Source organism: Mustela nigripes, chromosome X (assembly GCF_022355385.1).
Source record: "Mustela nigripes isolate SB6536 chromosome X, MUSNIG.SB6536, whole genome shotgun sequence".
Lineage (NCBI taxonomy): Eukaryota > Metazoa > Chordata > Mammalia > Carnivora > Mustelidae > Mustela > Mustela nigripes.
The window spans coordinates 30238092-30255161 of NC_081575.1; the positions used below are offsets into that span (position 1 = coordinate 30238092).

The following is a 17070-nucleotide window of genomic DNA, read 5'->3' on the forward strand; positions in this document are numbered from 1 at the left end:
TCCTTCCCCTTCGCCACGGTTCATAAGGGCCCAAGCAAAACAGTTGAATTTTGGGGACAACAGTCCATATTCTTCCATGCCAGGCCCTGTGTTAGGTCATAGGTGCCAAGGGCCAGTACTCAGCCGTGAGAGTTTCTGAGTACCTTGACTTCCCTTTATTAAGCCTATAGAAAGTCAACTCCATGGAAGCTTTTTGATCTCGAGAGAAATGAAATGACAGCTATGACAGCTAAATCCACAAGCTGGACTGCTGGTGGTCTGACAAAGCGGGGACTTTGAGAAACCCCTTCTTTGAATTCTGTAGCCTTCTTTTTATATACTCTCTCCTGTACCAGCTCAGTTTTGGGTCCTTCCCCTTTGACTGATACGCCCATGGTGTCTTAGTCCCTAAGACAGACTCCGGGGTTAGCTCTGCGTGTCAGACCCCGGGGTTAGCACTGCGTGATTCCGGGAAACCTAACCCATCCACCCTCCCTGCAGCAGTGGGGAAGGAGCTAGAAGGAGAGCCAGTGCCTTCTGAATGACTGACTCTTAATCGTTGTCCAGAAAAAGAAAAGAGGAGGAGGAGGAGAGGAGAGCCCAGGAAAAGAGGAAGAAGGCCAGGATGAGGAGACGAGGCCCGAAAGAGAGAGACAGACACCGGCGCAGGAAACCAAAGGCCCGAGCCCCCGTGGAAAGCGCCCGGGAGCCCGACTCTTCGGAGGAGTGGGAGGAGAGGAAGTACCTGCTGGCCCAGAGGCGGGTGGAGGCCCTCCGGCTGCTGCGGGTACTCTTGAGGAAAATTGCTGTAAGGCTCTTGCTCCGCCCGTCTTCACTGTCGGTAGGTACCTGATCGCTTAGAGACGCACTTTGACACTGACACTGTGGCCCATTTGAAATTGACTCCATGGAAGATCGTTTGCCTTCTTTGGGGTTTGTCTTCAACAGGCTGTCTTAGCCCTGCGGTCTTGGGACGGTGCATCCCAGAGCAGGATAGCTACTGAATCTATCCTTCTAGGCCCCTCATACCCCGGGGAGAGGCGGGGGACAGATGGCATGGGTGTGAGGTTGGTAGGAGTCTTCCATTAACTCGACTTGTCCATTCATCTGCAACGGGTCTGGATGGGAAGGAAGAGCCTTGGACGGAGACCTTTGTGTAGCGAGCACCCATTAGTCTGGTCTTCAACTATTTGCTAAGGAATTTCTGACATCACAGAGCATTTTGTTTGGTTTGGAGAGTTTCCAGTTTTGGAGTTTCAGGATTTTTTTTTAATTGTTGTTTGTTTGTTTGCCCCACTTTACTGACCTCCTAAAGATAATCAGACTCCGCAGATGGCCTGGAGGAAAGGCCAGAAAGGTTCCCAGGCGGTTCATTTAAAAATGCATCTTTGGGGTTTTCAAATACACAGAGTGAGTGACATCAGGATCAGATAGAGGGACTTTGATGGCTATTTGCATTTCTGGCCTTTCTCTCATGAGTGTGGACTGCCAGACTTAGTGAAGTCAGGGTCAGAAGAATCTCACATTTACACTCACAATGAGTCTCACTGGATCTTTTAATTTACTGTAATGGCCTCCGGCGGTGACTTCTTTCTTTCTTTAAATTGGCCACTTAAAGCATTTTTTAAAAGATTTTTTTTTAAATTTATTTGGGGGGGGGGCATGAGAGGGGAGAGGTCAGAGGGAGAAGCAGACTCCCCAACTGAGCAGGGAGCCCAATATGGGACTAGATCCCAGGGCCCTGGGGATCACGACCTCAGCTGAAGGCAGATGCTTAACCAACTGAGCCACCCAGGTGCCCAGGGTGACTCCTTTCTATGAATTTGTCTCCTTAAATGTATGTGGTGCCTAACTCTTGCCTCCCATTGATGGGGCCTGACATTGATGACACAGCCCCCAGGTTCAAGTCCCGGGTCATGGGTAGGCACTGTCCCGAGGTGCGCCCCTGTGTCAGTGAGAGCACAGTGTGATCGCTCCCAGTGGGGTGGGACCCATGGGCCACCTTTCACCTGCCTGCGGTTCTGCAGAGCAGACGGCATAGGCAGACCCATTGCCATGGCCACACTTTCTACCTGCAGCCTCTCTTTCAACTGAAGCAGAAGAAGGGGGGCAGCTCAGGGACATCCTTTCCAGCTAACCCATGGGAAGGGACTGGGCTGACAAACAGGCAGGCTCTCTTGTAAGCCAGCTGATTCCCTTTGAGACACACATTTCCTGTTCTAGGATTTTCTGGGAAGGCTGTAGAGCATTTCTTATTCCTCTCACTATCCCCAGCCCCTAGCCTAAGACCTGGAACCAGAAGTCCTCACCAGTTTGTGAACAGATTAAAAAAAAAGCGGTCATGTGTTTTGAAGGTACATAAATCATGCACACAGACCTCAGAAACACAGCTTACGTTCGCCTGAGAGATTGAATCCCGTACGTCCTCTTTCCTCCGGGCAATATCGTTCCTAATTTGGATCTACCTTACATGTTAGAAACCTCTTCAGAACCATGCCAGAAAGCCCCATCTTCTTTGAGACTGTTGCACTGTGAGGTTTTTCATGTTGAGATTTTTAACCTTTCTCTTTAAAGGGATCCACACAGTTTAACCCACAGGGGGTAGATGATGCAAGCCCCAGAGAGAACCAGGCTCCAGGGAACACGCTGGAAATGCTGAAGCAAGAAGAGTTAAACACCCAGTATCTTCAAAATCAGGAGGAAATGCCAAAATATCAGGTTGCCAAGTCAGACAATAAAGGAAAACAAAAAATGAAGAAAAGAACTAGGGCTCACTTACGTAAATCTTCCCACCACCTTGGGAGAAAAAAAAAAAGATACTCAGCTAGAAAAGAGAGAACTGGAAAGTTATTAACCGAGGGCTACGGTCACAGTTTGGTCTCTGACCAGAATTCTTTGCAGAATGTGATGATTCAAGATCAGTCTCTTGAGGGAGAAGACCAGTGCAGTTCTAACAAATCCAATGCTTCTAGATTATCTGAGCCAGGCCACGGCAAGAAACAGAAGATCTATGAAACAGATGAATTTATTGATTACCTATTAAACTACTATCAAACTCCAGAGTATGCCCGCATCTGCCTAGAACCAAGTCATCTAGCAATCCCATGTCAGTGGCAGAGGGCTGTCCGTGCTAAGGGAAACGGATTTCAGATCAATCTGAGAAAACGGAAGCATCACTCCACCAGTCCGAGCCAAATGCAAAACCTGGCAGCAAGAGAACGGGTTCAAGAAGATGAAACCCCATCCGAGGTTTGTACTCAGGATCCTGAGCTTAAACCACAAAAGAGAGGAAAAGTGAATCATGCCAAAGAATGTACCGAGGAGTTGAAAAATCATTGTAAGGACACAGTCAGCGACGCTGGTGATCACCTGTCCCCAGCTGATGGAAAGAGCCATCTGTTAGAAAAGATGCAAGCTCACCAGCTCAGAGATTCCAACTCCCCAAGTCACAGCCAAGTTTCCTCACCTAGGAGGTCAGCCGTCTTAGATCTGGAGTTGACAGATTTCTTAGAGGAAATCAGTAGTGATTCCGAATGCTTCAGTGAAACCCTTAGCGTAAACAAAGAGGAGGAAGAGAGGTCTGTGGCCACATATGATAGCTCCCCAGAAAAAAGATCTCTTGATGATGACGACCTCACCACTAGTGTTCGAGAAATTAGGGCAAGTCCGCAGGCCTTGTATTCAAAGTGGAGCCGCCATGGGGAGCACAGCTCCTCCAAACCCAAGCTGGGGAAACCAGGCGAGAGGTCCAGGTGTGAATGGAGATGTTCGTGGCTGGAGGGCGAAAACCATTCCATTAAGAATGAGAAGAGCACCACCAAAAGGAGGGCAACAGCAGTCCCCAAATACTTGCTCGGCAGATCGGGTCCTGGAGGTCTGTTAGACCACATCACAAGGAAGAGGAGGAGGCTCGGCGACAGCACATCTGGCCAGCAGGCGAACTACGGGTCCGCTCGTGTGCCCGTAGCATCAGCCAAAAGTGGTCACGTTTTCTACGTGGGGAATTTGGCCCAAAGAAGAGAGACCCCATGGAAGTCAGAATATAACCAGGAGGTCAGAAGGTTTAAAAGACACGCGCGTTCTAGAGATCCCACGCTGAATTCTGGTAATTATTATATTAGACATGACAGTCAGGAGCACCTCAACTATGGAAGCTATTTTGGAAATGGCTACGCTAGTTCTTTGTATTTTCAGATGTTTTAAAGGCCTCATAGATCAGAAACCCCCTCATTCTCAGCAAACAATGTGCAGGATAGAACACTTAAAACCAAATACAGCTAATGTAGTTAGGAACTACAGAGCAAGAGAGCAGCACTTAAAAGCTTGGGCAAGGTCAAAGGCAAAACCTTGTTTCCCTCGCCAAAGTATAAAGCATAAATGACTGCAGGTGTGTTGGTAAACTTTGGAAATAAGAAACATCCAGATTCCAAGGGTTGGTAAAACCACATGCCTGTACAGCTTGATCCAAGGATAGACTTTTGTACAGTGCAGCTGCAACCTGAGACCAGTGCCAGCCAGAAAGCAAATGGACATGGCGTGGAGTCAGTAGCCCCCTTGCGGCTCTCTAGCTGTTAGAACACCATCATTTAGTGTCCGTTACCTTCAAAGGGGACAACGGCAGCTGAACTAGGATCTTTTCACCCATGCTTGGATTTGGTCAGAAAAGCTAGGTGTGGCCACAAAACTTTCCTTTTATCCAGACATAACGACAGGTAGCAGAAGACATGACAGTTAGGACACATCACAGACTCATTTGTGACACCGATGGTTTCATGACCACCCACCAGGAGGAAATTAATTTCATCAGTGTGTTCACAGTACTCTAGAGAATTGTCCTTTGTGAAACAAAACTCGGAACAATCCACGGAAAGGGCCTCGGATTGTCTCTTGAGGCTTAAACAGATAGCGGACCATTCACAGAGCTGTTTTTAGAAGTATCCCATGTCATTCCATCGTCGAAAAGCAAGAGCACTGAAGCAAAATAACCAGTGGGATTTGCAAAAGGCAAGATGGAAAGATCCCGGGGTGCCATGAATGTCTCTTCGGAAGCTGGGACACGGCAGTAATCCGTTTCAGGTTCTGTAATTCTTTCACTCAGGGTTGGGTGACATCAGTTTGTAAAAAGCCACTGACTATCCCCAAACTGACTTTTATCAAACACGAACAAGTGCCTCCTCGATCCTCTGTAATGCCATGGAGTTAGGAGGAGTCAAGGGCAAAGCCCTAGTTTTCTAGCTGGGGAAAAAATCGGTATGTGTGTAGGATTTGTAATCTCTTAACAGAAGCAATTTATCTTTTTACCTACTGGTTTTGGACTTCTTGAATATGTTTTTAAATGGAGATATTTTATAGATTCGTAAAGACTTACATCTCAATGCAGCGCATGTTCTATTGAAAGCTCGGCTGATTCCTTCTGCCTTATATAGGATTTAGGACCCCAGAGGCAGTAGATGACCTTCTTTTTTTTTTTTTTTTTTTACCAACAAAGCTTATACCTGACCCGGCAGTGGAAGACATCAATGAGGTTAGACTGGCTGCGGCAGAAAAAGGAGATTTCCATTCACAGAAGTAGTGGAAGGCCGTGTTTTTATAGGGCGTGGTTCATTTCAGTCTTAACTTGACGTTCTGTAGATAAGTACCAGCTGTTAGGGCCAAGGGTGGGATGCCAGTCAGTGGGGTTGCCCCGAATGACAAGGCACGTCCTGTGCTCAGAACCAGCCTGATAGCTGAAGGGGCCACGCGATCTTCTAATTCACCGAAAGTAAGAACCGCACATTGTTTCATTGATCTCTTCTAATCGCATTTAATAGAGATACACTAGTTCATGCAGAAGTTCAAAAAAATGAATGTAACGTAGCAGGTCATGCTTATTATTAACGAGACGGTAACCAACGAATGATTTGTGGACTTCCTTGTGTTCAGTTCCACTTCAAGCTAGTGACTCTACCATCACCACTAGGCTTGGCTTGTCACATCTGAAAAAATGGCTCGTGGGGTGAGTGCCTTTTCACTAGCAAGGACTATTAATGTTCAAAGTACTGTTGCCCAGAGTAGCCTTTTAAAGTGCTAAGAGCTTGTGTTTTGTCAGACAACTTTTGGTAACTAGGTATTTTTTTCTCCTCCAGTGAGACCCTTGCTCCTTATTTTTTTTTTCATGTTTCATGCCACTGAAACAAAGAACATTATGAGTTTGTAATGGAAAGCAGTTGTGCTTGTTTTGAAAACAAATCTTCATTTCTTCTGCCATTCGATAATTTTTCTTTGCAGAGATTTTTGGGCATGAAAACAATTTGCTTCTCAGTAACCAGACATAAAAAAAAAATACGGAATACAGCATGTGCAATTTTTTTTGAGGGGGACAATAGAACCGGTGCTAAGTCACTTCTATCTAATATTTTGTCTGGTTTTGTTTGTTTGCTAAATACCATCCTGGGGCCTAGAAGTAAGTAAAAATACTGGTTTCATGTTTACGTTCTGTACAACTTTGGATTTTTATATGTCTTGTGGTAATGTGTTTTAGATTTGAATAAACCTTTGTGTGTGTGTGTGTGTGTGTGTGTAGGCCTTAAATGAGGAAAAGAACAATTTATCCTGTACTTTTCAGTGGAATGAGTGGCTTAGTAAGGAATGAAATAGAACCGAAAATATTGTGATCACTTTCTATTAATTAACACTGTTCTTCTTCATTGTGCTGTTCTTTAAGTGGTGCAAGAGTATTTTCTCATCTTTTTTCTATGACCTATTAAGTAAGTAAGGGCCTGAACTTTAAACTCTGTCTTTTTAAATAGGTGTTTTCTTGTGTTTCCCTTGTATGTGCTGCTAATAGCGCTTCAAGAAAACTAAAAACCTGTCGATGTCTTTTTGTTCAATTTGTTTGAATTTCTCAGGTAGAAAGCCACATAACCTGGTAATTTTGAAAGTAAGAACCAAATAAATGTATTTTTATTTGTTGTGAGACTGTCTACAATGTTTTAAATAAATGCTAATAATTCCATGGGGCGGGGGGTGAGTTTCTACTTATAGTAAGCTGCTTTGCACTCCTGATGCCAACCCTTTGTCTCATTTGCATTGTTAGAGAAATAGTACATATTTAATTTTCAGATATATTAAAAATAAAATGGTCAAGGTGACTAGAGCCTGTTCATTTGCCACGCACGTTGGCTAGGATGTCCCACATCTCCAGCATTTTCCATGAAAATAGACACACACATCCGGTTTTGATATGGCCTCTTCATGACTTTTCCCTCCGTGATGCCGAGGTCTGGGAACAGACTATGTCAGAGCTCATGCACTTGGAGATCACGGTTTTATCTTCATTTTGGATAAATTGAAATAACAATATTTGGACTGAAGACTATCCTCCCTTCGGCAAAGGTTTCATCAATAATCTTAGAAGGCAGCGAAATGGACCCAGTGGCCTTTCCCTTCACCCCTGTAGCACCTGGTGGAGGAGTTCTACAATCTCCTGATGTCAGCGAGGGTGTAGGTTGGGGCGGGGGTTTTAGTCGGAGAAGCTAAGGGTTTCACTGCTTGGTCCCTGATCAGTCCAGAGTTACTGCGTTTTGACGTGAAGCGTGCAAGCTGCCTCCCAGTGTTCTATAAGAAAGGCTGTACCTTAGTTCCATCTGGTTCCCTTACAGCTGAAAGGGTCCTTGTTGTGGGGTGGGGGGAGGGCAGGATGGTCGCAGAGCGCTCTCCAAAACAGCAAGGGCTGTCCTGATGCTTGTTCTAGATCTTGGATTAGCCTCTTTGGCCCTCTGAGGTAGTAAGGTGAACGTGGCATGCACAGCCAGATTTGGGAGGTACGGAAACCATGGAGAGAACACAGTGCCTCTGTGGGGGGGTGGGGGCCTGGATAGAAGTAGGGGAACAAACCCATGGGGTTCACCTGCCACCACCCCTGCTGGCTGGGTGCCTGTAACCACCACGCCCCACCATCTTAAATGGCGCCTTTTATGTAATGTGGTTTCTCAATATGCCAGCTAGATTTGAAAAGTTTTTAGACCCAAGTCCTGCCTTACTATAATATCATTTTACATGTAATCAATACAATGTTGATTTCACTCTGAATGGCAGGGAGTTGAGCTATTTGAGATCGAAGCTTTAACCAGGCTCTGGACGGTTTCCTCTTGGCATCAAACCCGTTTTAACTCAGAAAAAGGAGTAGCCTAATCTTCACATCTGAATGAGATTTCAGGCTGCAAGGTGGCCCAGCTTCTGTCTTCCACCCCTTCCCTTGAAGCACACGGTGTAACAGGGTACTTGGCACGAAATGGGCAACTCGATTAGTTGAATGAAACCTGGTGGGGGTGGGGACAGGGCCCTTTTAAAAACAGAAAGAGGCAACGGTTTGGGAACATAAAAAGCAGAAAGCTGCGAGCCCTCTCTGGGTCGGAGTACATCCCTTTGTAAGAAAACTCGACCAAGGGATGTCTTCAGCTCAGGTCATGATCTCAGAGTCTTGGGATGGAGTTCTACATCTGGCTTTCTGCTCAGCGGGGAGCCTGCCTCTGTCTCTGCCCTCCCCCTGCTTGTGTGCCTTTTCTCTCTCTCAAAAAAAGAAAAAGAAAAGAAAACTCTGCTGATTTGAACATGAGAATGGCAAAACACTAATATTCTGAGAAGTTGTGCTGACACAACGAACTGCGTATGCAAATCTGACCTTTTGACAGGAGGCGAATTAACTTTGCTAGCATATAAGAATTTCCGAATGCCTTCCTGATCAGATGGTATCTGAAAACAGAAACAGCCAAACCTGCGAAGGCACTTTTAATGTCCTTAGTAAAGTTAGCCCTTGATAACCTTGCTATGGACCTCAAGGAAGAGGTGGCTTCGAGTTTAGAAAGTTCTGATTTAAGGGGCAGAGACTGACAAGTCACAAAAATAAATTCACTAACTTCTTAAAAATGAGTTTGCACATTTTCATGAGTACAGTTTAGCTAATCTCAATTCACTGTTTTTAAAAAATATTTACTTGAGAGCCTGCACGTGGAGGGGAGGAGCAGAGGGAGAGACAGGCTCCCCGCTGAGCAGGGAATCCAGTGCAGCACCATCCCAGGACCTGAGCTGAAGGCAGACGCTTAATGACTGAGCCACCCAGGTGCCCCAGTTCACCATTTCTTAACAGGACAAGCTGGTATTTGGTTTGTGGTATGAGGCCTCTGAAGTTTTGCCCCATTACTGGTTTCTTTTGGAATACACACACACACACACACACACACACACACACACACACACACACGAAACAGTATTAAGCTAAAATAAAATGATTGAATCTGGTTTCTTAGGTTAAGATTTAAAGAACCTTAAAGGTTTTAAAAACCCACCACACTGTACTGGGTAAAACCATTTTTTATTAACTGACCAAAGCACTTCATTTTGTTTTCTGATTTGAGGTAAAACCATTAAACACAGTTCACAAGAAAATACAAGGACTATTCAACTACAATTACAAGAGTTTGAAACCTCACTAGTTCATATAATACTTTTACAAATTCATACAACTGAACAGTCTACTTAAGCGAAGTTTATTGTTAACCAAAAGACCAATATCAAAGACTTAGACACTTGGCCTACTACTCTTGCAGTGGCTATGGTTTTGTAACAGAAGAATTAACTGTTACCTTAAGGAATATACTTTAAAAAACCCCTTGGCTAGTGATGTATACTTTCTTCACTCCTGGGAGGTGGCAGGGGAGGGTGTGAAGGCTCCCCGGAGAGTAGAGGCATACCCTCCCACTCCTGGCAAACTGTGTGAAATCACTCTTGTCCCACCGTGAACGTGGGAATGGGAAAGATAGTTCTACGTTTTTTCCTGTATTCAGGTTTCTCAGCAAGCCAGTGGATTTCTTCCAAAGCTTTCTTTTGAATGTTCAGATCCTGTTTTAAGCCTTACTGTACATTGCTGTGTTAGTGGAGGCATCTGAGTGTCCAGAGGACAAAAAGAATGATGTAGTCTACGAACACAGTGAATGTATTTTTCCCGACCAGGCCCAGCTTTGAGATTTCTTTTTTTTTTAATTTTTTTTTCTGGGCAGCTCTCTTTTGTCAATACCAAAGAGGCTTTGGAACACTGCAGATTTGCTTTAGAGGTAGATAAAACAGAAATCATGCAGTTAAGTCAATTGAGAAATAAGGGATTTGCTATCTTGAGGACATGAGGACAAGAAGTTGATCCTTGGTTCTCACGGCTAGGACTTTGCCCAGTTAACTTTTTTTTTCTTAAACCTATTTGGGGGAAATACCCAAGTCTTACCTGTGTCGCTCAAGGAAAAAAACCAATTTAAAGGCAGCTGGCACTAACCACAGACAGAAGGGGAAAGTCCTGATGTTTGGTTACAGCACTGCAGTTCACGGTCTGGATTTGTGACACACAAACACGCCATGCACTTGAAGACGGAAGAGTTAATTGGTTCAGTGTCACTAGTGATGTTAATTACAAAAACTTAACAGCGAGTTCGAAACTGCTCTAAATATTGAAATCACCATGTTTTAAAGACAGACTGGAATGTTACAAATGATTCTGCAAAATACAAAAATAGATATGCTTCCACTGGTTGCTTTAATCATTTTTCCGAGCATTCCCGTCTTTTGGTTCTTCCTCATCAGAGTACACAGTGGGCTCCTCCCCCTCCTTCAGCAGTTTGCCCACATGATGGTACTTGACTGGAGGGAGAGAAGAAAACACAAATGAGCACGGTCCTGCTTCACCTGAAAGCATCCGTTGCAGGCCTGCGGGCTGGGCTTCCCGAAAAGCTGTCAATCGCCCGGGACCCCCCGCCCCCCAAACCGTCCTCGCCAACGGGGAATTAAGAATTAAGAGTTTGGAAAAAACAGCGAACAGGTAGCAATTTCGGGCACGGAGTGGGCAAGGGAAGGTCCAAGTGAGTCATGTCTGTGTGCAGGGGGGCCAGTGAGAAGAGCAAGGGCTCCGGAGGAGTCCTTAGGGGGTCTTCCGAACACCTGACGAAGGCAGCTGTGCGTTGGACAATGCATGGAAGGACCTGAGGCAAGAGGGGGTTCCAGAAAGTGACAATGCCATGTACAAAGGCAGGCCAGTGAGGCCAAACAGATCTGGGGAGCAAGCTGACAGCGACAGAGTGGGAGTGAGGGTGGAGAAGCCAGTGTAGCATGAAGGTTGTGGAAAGACAGCCTGAAGAGTTTGGACTTGATCCCATAAGTGGCAAGGGTTTAAGACAAAGGAAGCCAGTGCTCTGGCGCAGACGGGGTGGCAGAGGCGTTACCGGGCGGATTCTGGCGAGGGGAGCAGGTGCAGGCTGCCCAGGAGGCCAGCGGGTAGGTGTGCGTGTGGAGGAACAAGAGCCGGTACTAGGGTGTCCATGGGAACGGAAAGGCCAGGGTATGAGCTACTTTAAAGGAAAACTGGACGCGTGAGTTAATGAAGTTAAAACTGGAGCTCCCATGGACCAACCCGGGGACTCCGGAGACTGAGGCTCTCGGCGGGGGTGGGGTGGGGAGGGCACGTGACAGGAAATCCAAGGCAAGGGCTGGACAAGTCAGGTTACTGCTGGCAAGAAACAGGTCCCTGGAAAGCTCAGAGAAGGGGCAGCCTAGTGGAATCGTGGGACTGGAAACGGCGGCAGGAGTTAAGCAGGTGCAGGGAGGAAACGAACCAGCGAGCACTTCGTAGTCGGCTGATGGTGGAGGGAAGGGGTGAGGAGTCCGGTGGATGGAGGAAAGCAGGAGACCCATGTCTTTTTTCCCTGACGCAAGGAAAGAGCTATGCATAGCAGTTAAGTGAGTGCTTAAGGAGGCAGGAGAGCACGGGAGGAAACAGATCTGAGAGCGCAGACCAGAAACCCAGCCATCGAAAAGAACTACACCTTCCCATTTGCAATGACTCGGGTGGAACTGTTCAGCTAAGCGAAGTCCGTCAGAGAAAGACGAATACCACGTGATTTCTTCTGCGGAATTTAAGAAATAAAACAGGTGGACATAGGGGAAGGGGGAGGGACAAATAAAACAAGGCGAAAACAGGGAGGCCAAGCGTAAGAGACTCTGAACTGCAAAGAACAAACTGATGGCTGCTGGAGAGGAACCGGGAGCGGGGCATGGAGGAGGGCACGTGATAGGGTGAGCGCTCGGTGTAAGGTGCAGCCAAAGAACCACTGAGCTCTACCTCTGAAACTACTGTCCTACGATAAAGGTCAATTGAACTGAATTGAAATAAAACATTTTTCCGAAAGAGATGAGAAAGGGTAGAGCCAACAGACTGCGCCCCACCCCACCCCCCGGCTGGCCATATTCTTGGGGCCCACCTAACGCGGGGTTAATCCTATCGCTGTCCCAGGCCAAGAGAGTCTCCCCTTTCTGCGTATGGGTAGGAATTAGAGAGGAGTAACCAACCCGTCTAACCAGGTAGCCAGACCTGCTTTTGTGCAAAATAATCACCGAGAACAATGGGAACTTCCCTATTGGAACATGTTATAAAAGGTCCCCAGGGTGCTCGGGGCCGCACAACAAACACAGGGCAGGCAGCGCCGGGCAACCTGCTTTAAGGGGCTCCCATGCCAGGCTTGAGTGGCACTCAAAGGGCACCAGGGGATCTGGGGGTGTCTTGGTTTAAGGGGGAGAACATTCTGACCCAGGCTTCACCTCCTTGACAAAGGCAAGCTCTAGAAGAGAGAGCTGTGTAAGTTAGAAATTATGACGGGTTGGTCCCACACAGAAGAATCTGTATTTACAAAGGCATCCTTAGGATACCCCCTACCAAAAAAAAAAAAAATCAGGGGTGATGTTGGGTAGCTGAATTATGTTTTTGAAGTAAAAAGACCTGCCTCTAGACTTGAAAGCTCTACTTCTGTCTGCTTGGGACCCAAAACCTAAAGGTGGAACCACAGCTGGCTAATGATCAATCCAGAAACTCTGAAGTCAGCAGTATTTTCAAAGAAAATGGTGGGGTTTAGCCAAAAGAGTCAGTAATATTTAACTGGCTATAGAGAAGAGCAAATAGAGAAGATGCACTGTAAAATAACAAATCTATAAGCGCGGGTCATGGTCTTTATATACCATCAAAGCTGGGAAAGATTAGTCAAATTCTTAGTGCAGCGTCACTAAAGTGATCATTAGACTTCGGTTTGACCAAAGCCAATTCCTCAAGCCTCAAGGTTGGAACTTAACCCCCATCCTCATTCCCCCCCTCCTCCCAAAGACCTCAGCCTTGGAGCATAAGCCAGGAAACAAGGGGCTCCTTTTTCCCTCTCTTTTTAAAAATGCAGACACCATTGTTGCTGGGCAGATTATAAGCATCATTTGTAGATGAGGCCTATAGTTAGGCTCAATTAGATTCAGAGAGAAGCTGTTTGGTAGCAGAACACAAGTCTCCCATTCTTCAACAGAAATGTGGGCTGCTTTTAAACAACAAGACTTCTGCCAATCCCTCTCTCTGTACCCTACAGAGCCTTTCCCCTACACACCAAGCACCAAACCCTAGTGTGGAATCCAGGCGAAACTGTCGAAAGACTTAAAGAACAGAAACCCAAGTTCCCATAAAGAACTGGCTCAAAACTGGAGGCAAGCACAGCAAGTGACTCAGCACTGCTGCAATTACTCCAAGCCATGAACTTGATCCGTCCAAGATTCAGGAGCCTATCAAAATGCTCCCCAGTTCCAGGCTGCTTAGTAATAACTATTGTACTGCTGTGAATCCTATTACTGGTAGAAATTTGATCCAGGCACAATTTGTTAAAAAAATGCTTACAAGTGAACTGAGAGTCCCAGTCACTCAGGGTCTCCTGCTGGGCAGGAGTGAGGTCAGAAAGGTCATCGTACTCGTCCTTCAGTGCTTCCTTATCCAGGCAAAACGTGGCAAGGCCCCGGGATGCGTCTCTTCCAGCAAAGACCCCGTATGGCCCCTCTTAAAAAACAAACAAAACCAAAGACCAATTCTTTATTAGACAGTCAATTTCTCCGTGGTTCATACCCAGAAAATGGCTTCCTTCCCCATCAACAAAGACCACCCCCTTTGGCAGTGTCAAATTCCATGTGATGTTGGTGCTTTCCCCATTATGTGGCGGCTCCCAAAGGACCTCTTGTCATCAGACTCTTACGAATCAATATGCTATACGTTATCATCTGTTTCCTGTAATTCTCAAATAGCTAATAAAACGAGCCACAAATGATTATCTGCTGGGGGTGCTGGGGTGGTGGGAAATCATCCAAGATAATACTGAATCCAAAGGTCAGAATTCACTGAGGATGTTGAACCCAGAGCCTGTCTCAGCTCTAGGCATTTGGGCTATATCAGTGACAGTTATGGCTCCTTAAGATAGTAGGTACTGAGGCATAATGAAAACACTTCCTTATAAAATGTATTCTGATACGTTTAAATGAGTCAAAAGTATCTCGTAGTGATCTTTGGTTGTGAGACTCTGTTAAACATGTGGCATCTGTAGCAGTAATCATTTGATAAAGAGTACCAGTGGTCCAGAAATCTATCCCCATGTTACATCATCAAAACTGTCAGTAAAGAGGTAGCAGAGATCAGCTCCATCGCTCCGGTGAGTGTGAAGATTCAAAACACCTTAGACTTTCATGGGGAAAAAAAAAAGGCTGAATCAATATCCCCAAATAACTTTATAAATTATATAAAACATTAGAATCCTATTATATATAATATTATACTGAACTTTTGTCTAAGAGAGTGGTGAATTATTCTGTAGGTACTTAAAGTGGATGTGTAGACTTATTTAAATATTGCACAAGTAAAGGAAAAGAAGCCAGTGTACTTTCAACTGTGTGCTGTTCCCACCCAGGTAGACTGGGTAGCAACTCTGACATTAAAGTTTGTAGGTAACTGTAATGCCAAGTATGAGATCAGTTTCAATATGGCCTGGTCACTGGAAACCTCAATCCCCTAGGAATTTTTTTTTTAACAAATTACACAAAATGTATGATCAACTTTTAAATGCAAATAAGGTTCGAAAGAAAACCAGTTGCTTGCGATCTTCATTGTATGCTATCGAGTCTAACGAAGGTTAAAAAAAAAAAAAAAAGAAGAACCCATCTCACGGTTTTCACAAATGTGTGTGTATATAAATAGATATACTTCTAGTGGACATGGTAGCATCTAGTACTTGAAACCAGGCCAATTGTTCTGGTTTGGACTGTGCTACTCCAGAGATTATGGTCACAGAACACTAAAAAATGGCTCAAGGGGAGTATTAAACGTCTTTGGAGAATAGAGATTATTCACCAGAACGTATCTTCACTAGAATGTAAGCTCCATAAGCACAGATGTGTGTCTGTTTTGCTCACAGCCGTATTCCCAGTATCCACAAAAGCGCCGTGCATGGAATGGTGGGCACTGGAATGAGTAATTTTTAAGAATCCTCTATAATATGAACGGTCATTTGCATGTGAGGTCACATATTCATGGGCTCACGGGATGATACCACAGGGTAGAGACTGAGGAGATCTCACAATGGGGGGCCATCCTTAGCATTTTTCAGAGGGACAACTAAGGCCCAGAGAGGGAACAATGCTTTGCACCAGGTCACACAGCTAGTCAGTAATCCAACCAGGATCAGAACTCAGGTCGCCTGACTCCCCCGAGTTTTGTGTTTCTGTGCACAGGCCTGCATTCCTCACAATGACTTTGCAAATTATAATCCTAGGATGTTACCCCATGCACTGGGTTGAAGTCCTTGATGGTGTAGCTCAGGAGGGACAGCTATTTACTGGATTATGTAAAGTGGAAGTGACAGGGGAAGTGACAACAACGAAGGTGTGGTTCCCACATTCTTTGGACAGTTACATGGCCTACAGAAAGTAGGTCTTCTAAATCAGCCACAAGGAAAAACCGGTAAGGGGGACCAGTTCCTGAAGAACCTTCACCCATCTGATTTTGATTAGTTGGGCTGGGCGGGTAAAACAAAGCAGGAGCGGAGATGACAGTGACCACCGCCTTCTATCCTTTTCCCTCTCTCCAGACCAGTGGGGAAGAGGGCCCTCAATATGGACACACTCCCTGAGCTCCTTGTTTTTAGGAGTCCGCATTAGAGGAGCTAAAATCTCTTCCTCCCCCTCTCCGGAATAGTCTACGGGGCGCGACTTTCCAAACCCGGCCGCTTCTCAAATGCGCCTGGGGGAGCTGCTTAAAACGCAGATTGCTGGACCTCCCCCACAGAGCCTCCTCCACCGTGGCTGCGATTAAGCCGGGAATCGGTGTTTTTTTTTCTCCAGCGCATCAGGTGATTCTGATCCGCAACCAGGCTTAGAAAGCCTCATCCCTAACGGCCCTCCAAGCCTGCCCCCCTCCAACGGCTCAGCAGTTATCCACCCTCATTTCCCCTCTGCTTGGCTCTTCCTGAAATCCCCACACCCAGCAGCCCTCACAGCCCTACCCCTTTTGTTTCCCAGGATCCTCCCACTTCTCCCTCCCTCCATTTTTAATTTTTTTTTTTTTTTTTGGCTTCTAGTCCTTTCTCTCCCGCTATAGATTAAAATGCTCTATTACCTTCTCATCTCGCCACGTTCCCATTGTCCGCTACGTTAAGCCTCCTCCCAACCTCCCTCCATCAGCTCGCCCCGTCTCCCCCCACCGAGCCTCCCCGTTCACCTTCCAGCTTTTCTGTCGGCCACACACAGCACGCGCACACACATACCAAACACATGCCACACACATACCTGACACATGCCACATTCCGAGCGCGCGCACGCCCGCACACTCGCGCCTGGCCAGCCACAGCCACGGACTACGCACTCACACACCGCCCGCTGGCACACACTTGGCTGCTACCTGCCGCTCATCCCACCCCCGCTCTCTGGCTCCCACGCCTTCACACACTCCGCGGCCCCTCCCGGCGGCAGCGGCCTTTGCCTCCTCTCCCAGGCTGGACCTGCCCCCCCCCCGCGCTTCCCTCGAGACACCCTCGTTTCCCTTCTCCAGCCCGACACCGCCCCTCCTTCCAGGAACCCCCCAAACCCCATGCCCTCGAAGCTCCCTCAACTCTGCGCGCGGCCGTGCCCCCTCTTTCAGGGCGGCGAGCTCGCCCACCCCGCAGGTCCCCCTCCAGCAGCCGCCCCCCGCCCCGGCCCGGGCGCTCCAGCCTCCTCTCCGTCCCCCCCCAC

At 46.7% G+C, this 17070-nt stretch overlaps 1 protein-coding gene and 1 pseudogene across 5 annotated transcripts in view; both read left to right on the plus strand.

Moving 5' to 3' along the window:
- LOC132007282 (A-kinase anchor protein 17B-like) overlaps positions 1–6934 on the plus strand; it is a 28115-nt gene extending 21181 nt beyond the window's left edge. For 4 of the 5 annotated variants that reach the window (XM_059385386.1, XM_059385389.1, XM_059385387.1 and 1 more), the window contains 2 exons: positions 547–820; positions 2554–5561. In XM_059385386.1, coding sequence (XP_059241369.1) covers positions 547–820; positions 2554–4182 — 1903 coding nt within the window. In that variant the 3' untranslated portion in view covers positions 4183–5561. Of the gene's footprint in view, positions 1–546; positions 821–2553 lie in introns of all 5 variants that reach the window. The other variant, XM_059385390.1, reaches the window with a different exon arrangement.
- Positions 6935–7760: 826 nt separating this feature from the next.
- LOC132007018 (nuclear cap-binding protein subunit 2-like) overlaps positions 7761–17070 on the plus strand; it is a 15353-nt pseudogene continuing 6043 nt past the window's right edge.